Genomic DNA, 6,038 nt, shown 5'->3' on the forward strand with positions numbered 1-6,038 from the left:
GAAGCGTCTGGCTACGGGAGCCACGCCGGGACAAAATTCTCGAGGGACGGACGCGAACCCGGGGCAACCTCCGCCCAGCGCCGCGACCGCGTCGTTGCCAGGGGCTCCGCGGAGTTCCGGCCTTGGCGGCAACGGGTGGCAAGTGTCCAGGGAGCGCCCCGCGGTGAGTCCAGGACGCAGAGAAGAGTCTCGCGGGAGCCTCACCCGAGACAGCACCGGCGCCCGGGCGAGCCGAGCCCTTCCGCGGTGAGTCGGCGCCCTGGGGTCGCCGCGCCAGGAGCTCAGGGGAGGCACCTCCCCTCCTCCGTGTCTCCGCATGGCCCTAGGGCTCCCCACAGAGGGAGCCGGGGCCTCCCGCCCACGACCGCGGAGCGGCCCCTTCCCGCGTGGCGGGGCCAGCGAGCTCCTCTTGCGGGGCGTGGACGGGGCCGGGGTGCCCGGCATACAAGCTTATGGAGCAGCCCCCTTTGAAGATCTCCAGGTGGACCTCACAGAGATGCCACAGTGTGGCGGTAACAAGTGTTTGCTAGTTCTTGTGTGTACCTGCTCTGGGTGGGTGGAGGCTCATCCAACACGAACTGAGAAAGCTCCTGAAGTAACCCGTGTGCTTCTTCGAGATCTTATTCCTAGATTTGGACTGCGCTTACGGATCGGCTCAGATAAGCGGCCGGGGTTTGTGGCTGACTTGGTACAGAAGACAGCGAAGGTGTTGGGGATCACATGGAAATTGCATGCCGTCTACCGGCCTCAGAGTTCCCGAAAGGTGGAGCGGATGTATCGGACTATCAAAAATAGTTAGGGAAAGTATATCAGGAAACAGGATTAAAATGAATACAGGCTCTCCATATGGTATTATTTAAAATTAGATGTACCCCTTCTAAAAGAACAGGATATTCCCCCTATGAAATATTGTATCATAGGCCCCCTCACGTATTGCGGGGACTTCCAGGCACTCCCCGAGAGTCAGGTGAAATTGAGTTACAGCGACAGTTACAGGCTTTAGGGAAAATTACACAAACAATCTCAGCCTGGGTAAATGAGAGATGCCCTGTTAGCTTATTCTCCTCAGTTCACCCTTTCTCCCCAGGTGACCCAGTGTGGATCAAGGACTAGAACGTAGCCTCTTTGTGCCCAGGGTGGAAAGGACCCCAGACTGTCGTCCTGACCACTCCCACCGCTGTGAAGGTAGAGGGAATCCCAGCCTGGATCCACCACAGCCTTGTAAAACCTGCAGCGCCTGAAACCTGGGAGGCAAGTGTGGGGAAAAGAAAGAGATCAGCCTGTTACTGTGTCTATATAGAAAGAAGTAGACATAAGAGACTCCATTTTGTTCTGTATTTGAGATGCTGTTAATCTGTGACCCTACCCCCAACCTTGTCCTTGCAAGAGACATGTGCTGTGGTAACTCAAGGTTTAATGGATTTTGGGCGTGCAGGGTGTGACTTTGTTCCTAGAAAAGCTAGGTATTGTCCAAGGTTTATCCCCATGTGATAGGATGAAACAATGTTGCTAAAAGGTTTATCTCAAGGCACAGGATTTTCCTTTAAACTTATTCATGTCACAGAGATCCTTGTTCTTATGTCTTACTGCTAATTTCCTCCCTAAAAATGATCCTATTGTCCTGCCACTCCCTTATCTTTAAGATGGTAAAGATAATTATCTATAAATACTAAGGGAACTCAGAGGCCGGTGCCGGCGTGGGTCCTCTGTAAGCTGAGCGCCGATCCCCTGGGCCCCCGCTTTTCTTTCTCTATACTTTGTCTCTGTGTCTTATTTCTTTTCTCAAGTCTCTCGTTCCACCTAACGAGAAACACCACAGGTGTGGAGGGGCAGGCCACCCCTTCAGGCAAGACCAAGCCCGGACAACCCTTGCGGAGTGACCCTGAAGAAGACGACAAGCCCTACTCCAGTCACACCCGGAAGCTGACTGGTCCACGCACGGCCGAAGCATGAGGAATCTCATCGTGGGATTCATTTTCTTAAATTTTGGACTTATACAGTAAGGGCTTCAACTGACCTTACTCAAACCGGTGACTGTTCCCAGTGTATTCATCAGGTCACTGAGGTAGGACAGCAAATTAAAACAATCTTCCTGCCGGGCGCGGTGGCTCAAGCCTGTAATCCCAGCATTTTGGGAGGCCGAGACGGGCGGATCACGAGGTCAGGAGATCGAGACCATCCTGGCTAACCCAGTGAAACCCCGTCTCTGCTAAAAAAATACAAAAAAAAACTAGCCGGGCGAGGTGGTGGGCGCCTGTAGTCCTAGCTACTCGGGAGGCTGAGGCAGGAGAATGGCGTAAACCCGGGAGGCGGAGCTTGCAGTGAGCTGAGATCCGGCCACTGCACTCCAGCCTGGGCGACAGAGCCAGACTCCGTCTCAAAAAAAAAAAAAAAAACAAACTTTCTGTTCTATAGTTATTATGAATGCATGGAAATGTTGAAAGAAACTTGCTTGTATAATGCCACTCAGAACAAGGTATGTAGCCGGGGAAATGACCAACCTGATGTGTGTTATAACCCATCTGAGCCCCCTGCAACCACTGTTTTCAAAATAAGATTAAGAACTGGCCTTTTCCTAGGTGATACAAGTAAAATAATAACTATAACAGAAGGAAAAGGAATCCCCAAACAAGTAGCCTTAAGATTTGATGCTTGTGCGGCCATTAATAGTAACAAGCTAGGAACAGGATGTGGTTCTCTTAACTGGGAAAGGAGCTACAGAGTAGAAAATAAATATGTTTGTCATGACTCAGGGGTTTGTGAAAATTGTGCCTATGGCCAAGTGTTATTTGGGATACTTGGAAAAAGAACAAAAAGGACCCGGTTCATCTTCAGAAGGGGAAGCCAACCCCCCCTGTGCTGCCGGTCACTGTAACCCACCGGACCTCATAATCACCCATCCCCTAGACCCCCGCCACCCCTCCTGTGCTGCCGGTCACTGTAACCCACCGGACCTCATCATCACCCGTCCCCTAGACCCCCGCCACCCCTCCTGTGCTGCCGGTCACTGTAACCCACCGGACCTCATAATCATCCGTCCCCTAGACCCCCGCCAACCCTCCTGTGCTGCCGGTCGTTGTAACCCACCGGACCTCATAATCACCCGTCCCCTAGACCCCCGCCAACCCCTCCTGTGCTGCTGGTCACTGTAACCCACCGGACCTCATAATCACCCGTCCCCTAGACCCCCGCCACCCCTCCTGTGCTGCCGGTCACTGTAACCCACTGGAACTAATAATCACCAATCCCCCAGATCCGCGTTGGGAAAAGGGAGAACCCGTAACCCTGGGGATCGATGGGACAGGGTTAAACCCCCATGTTGCCATTTTAGTCCGAGGGGACGTCTACAGGCGCTCTCCCAAACCAGTGTTTCAAACCTTTTATGAGGAGCTGAATCTGCCAGCACCAGAACTTCCAAAAAAGACAAAAAATTTGTTTCTCCAATTAGCAGAAAATGTAGCTCATTCCCTTAATGTTACTTCTTGTTACGTACGTGGGGGAACCACTATGGGAGACTGATGGCCTTGGGAAGCCCGAGAGTTGGTGCCCACTGATCCAGCTCCTGATATAATTCCAGTTCAGAAGGCCCAAGCTAGCAACTTCTGGGTCCTAAAAACCTCAAGTATTGGACACTACCGTACAGCTAGGGAAGGAAAAGACTTTATCATCCCTGTAGGAAAGCTTAATTGTATAGGACGGAAGTTGTACAAACAGCACAACAAAAACAATTACTTGGTGGGGCCTAAATCACACTGAAAAGAACCCATTTAGTAAATTTTCTAAATTAAAAACTGCCTGGGCTCATCCAGAATCTTATCAGGACTGGACTGCTCCCGCTGGACTATACTGGATATGTGGGCACAGAGCCTACATTCGGTTACCTAATAAATGGACAGGTAGTTGTGTTATTGGCACTATTAAACTGTCCTTTTTCTTCTTACCTGTAAAAACGGGTGAGCTCCTAGGTTTCCCCATCTACGCCGCCCGAGAAAAGAGAGGCATAGTTATAGGAAACCGGAAAGATAATGAGTGGCCTCCTGAAAGGATCATACAGTATTACGGGCCTGCCACATGGGCACGAGATGGCTCAGGGGGATACCGAACCCCCATCTACATGCTCAATCGGATCATAGGGTTGCAGGCCGCCTTAGAAATAATTATTAATAAAACTGGCAGAGCTTTGACTGTTTTAGCTCGGCAGGAAACGCAAATGAGAAATGCTATCTATCAGAATAGACTGGCCTTGGACTACTTGCAGCTAAAGGAGGAGTCTGTAGAAAATCTGACTTAACCAATTGCTGCCTACAAATAGATGCTGAAGGACAGGTGGTTGAAAACACAGTCAGGGGCCGGGCGCGGTGGCTCAAGCCTGTAATCCCAGCACTTTGGGAGGCCGAGGCGGGTGGATCACGAGGTCAGGAGATCGAGACCATCCTGGCTAACATGGTGAAACCCCGTCTCTACTAAAAAAATACAAAAAACTAGCCGGGCGTGGTGGCGGGCGCCTGTAGTCCCAGCTACTCGGAGGCTGAGGCGGGAGAATGGTGAACCCGGGAGGTGGAGCTTGCAGTGAGCCGAGATCGGGCCACTGCACTCTAGCCTGGGCCACACAGCGAGACTCCGTCTCAAAAAAAAAAAAAAAAAAAAAAAAACCACAGTCAGGGACATGACAAAGTTGGCACATGTGCCTGTACAGGTTTGGCATGAGTTTGATCCTAGGTCTTTATTTGGAAAATGGTTTCCAGCTTTAGGAGGATTTAAAACCCTCATTGTAGGTGTACTGCTAGCAATAGGAACTTGCTTGCTGCTCCCCTGTGTATTACCCTTGCTTTTTCAAATGATAAAAAGTTTTGTTGCTACTTTGGTTTATCAGAAAACTTCAGCACATGTGTATTATATGAATCACTGTTGCTCTATCTCACAGAGAGACTCAGAAAGTAAAGATGAGAGTGAGAACTGCCACTAAAAAGGTGAAAATTCTCAAAGGGGGGAAATATAGAATGAGACCACCACTTCTCCTGTTGTCCTACCCAGCTTTTCCCCATCTCCCCTTTTCCCCAATTTATAAGACAGGAAAAGGGAGAGAAAGCAAAACGTTGGAAAGAAACAGAAGATAAATAGTTAAGAACTTTCACCTCCCTTGTCCAGGCGCTCGCCATTGCTCCATCTATGAGACGCCCCCTTCTATAGAAGTAAATTGTCTAGCTAAGGAAAACGTATATTTGAGTGCTACTTCTTTGGCGGCACAGAAAATTTACATATAACACAGTGAGCTGCTCAGATCTCGTCACTGCACTCCAGCCTGGGCGACAGAGTGAGACTCCGTCTCAAAAAAATATATAAAAAACAAGCCAGAAAATGCTGGCCAGGCACGGTGGCTCACACCCGTAATCCCAGCACTTTGGGAGGCTGAGGTGGGCAGATCACCTGAAAACAGGAGTTTGAGACCAGCTTGGCCAACAGTGAAACCCCCGTCTCTGCCAAAAATACAAAAATTAACCTGGGCATGGTGGTGTGCGCCTGTAATCCCAGTTACTCCGGAGGGCTTAGGCGGGAAAACTGCTTGAACTCAGGAGGTGGAGGTTGCGGTGAGCTGAGATCAGGCCACTGCACTCCACCCTGGGTGAGCAAGACTCTGTCGCCAAAAAAACAAACAGGCCAGCTGCGGTGGCTCACGCCTGTAACCCCACCACTTTGGGAGGCTGAGGCAGGAGGATCGCTTGAGCCCAGAAGTTGGAGACCAGCCTGCGCAACAAAGAGAGACCCCGTCTCTTCCAAGAAATAGAAGAGGAGGAGAAAAACCAAATGAGTTCCCCTGCCATAGCCAGACGCCCCCCAAACCATGGCTATAATGAAGGTTTTGGTTTTATTGATTGAGAGGGTCTCACTCTGTCAACCAGGCTGGAGTGCAGTAGTGCGATCTCTGCTCACTGAAACCTCCGCCTCCCATGCTCAGGCGATCCTTCTACCTCAGCCTCCAGGCTAAGAAGCTGGGACCACCGACATGTGCCACCTGACCTGGCTTTTTTTTTTTTTTT

General features: G+C 50.5%; 1 protein-coding gene across 13 annotated transcripts; it reads left to right on the forward strand.

Annotated features, from left to right (window-relative positions):
- Window positions 1-32: 32 nt before the first annotated feature.
- LOC106996962 (uncharacterized) lies at window positions 33-2,748 on the forward strand. Of its 13 annotated transcripts, none has more exons than XR_013410318.1 (4): window positions 33-512; window positions 618-706; window positions 1,088-1,251; window positions 1,788-2,748. XR_013410318.1 is itself a non-coding variant. In XM_077981845.1 (3 exons), exons 1-3 carry the CDS (start codon window positions 317-319, stop codon window positions 1,118-1,120), a joined length of 318 nt encoding a protein of 105 aa, XP_077837971.1. In that variant the 5' UTR covers window positions 33-316; the 3' UTR covers window positions 1,121-2,748. The 13 variants fall into 13 exon arrangements, 4 of the variants coding, with proteins under 4 accessions (XP_077837971.1, XP_077837990.1, XP_077837962.1 ...); XR_013410319.1 differs by having other exon boundaries at window positions 1,847-2,748; XR_013410321.1 differs by having other exon boundaries at window positions 1,136-1,251.
- The last annotated feature ends 3,290 nt before the right edge of the window (window positions 2,749-6,038 follow it).

This window comes from Macaca mulatta, chromosome 1 (genome assembly GCF_049350105.2).
Source record: "Macaca mulatta isolate MMU2019108-1 chromosome 1, T2T-MMU8v2.0, whole genome shotgun sequence".
NCBI lineage: Eukaryota > Metazoa > Chordata > Mammalia > Primates > Cercopithecidae > Macaca > Macaca mulatta.

Coding starts and splice junctions, on each gene's coding strand:
- LOC106996962 (XM_077981833.1), top strand. CDS start 317: ATGGCCCTAGGGCTCCCCACAGAGGGAGCCGGGGCCTCCCGCCCACGA. Junction 513..617: donor AGAGATGCCACAGTGTGGCG/GTAACAAGTGTT, acceptor TGCTTCTTCGAG/ATCTTATTCCTAGATTTGGA.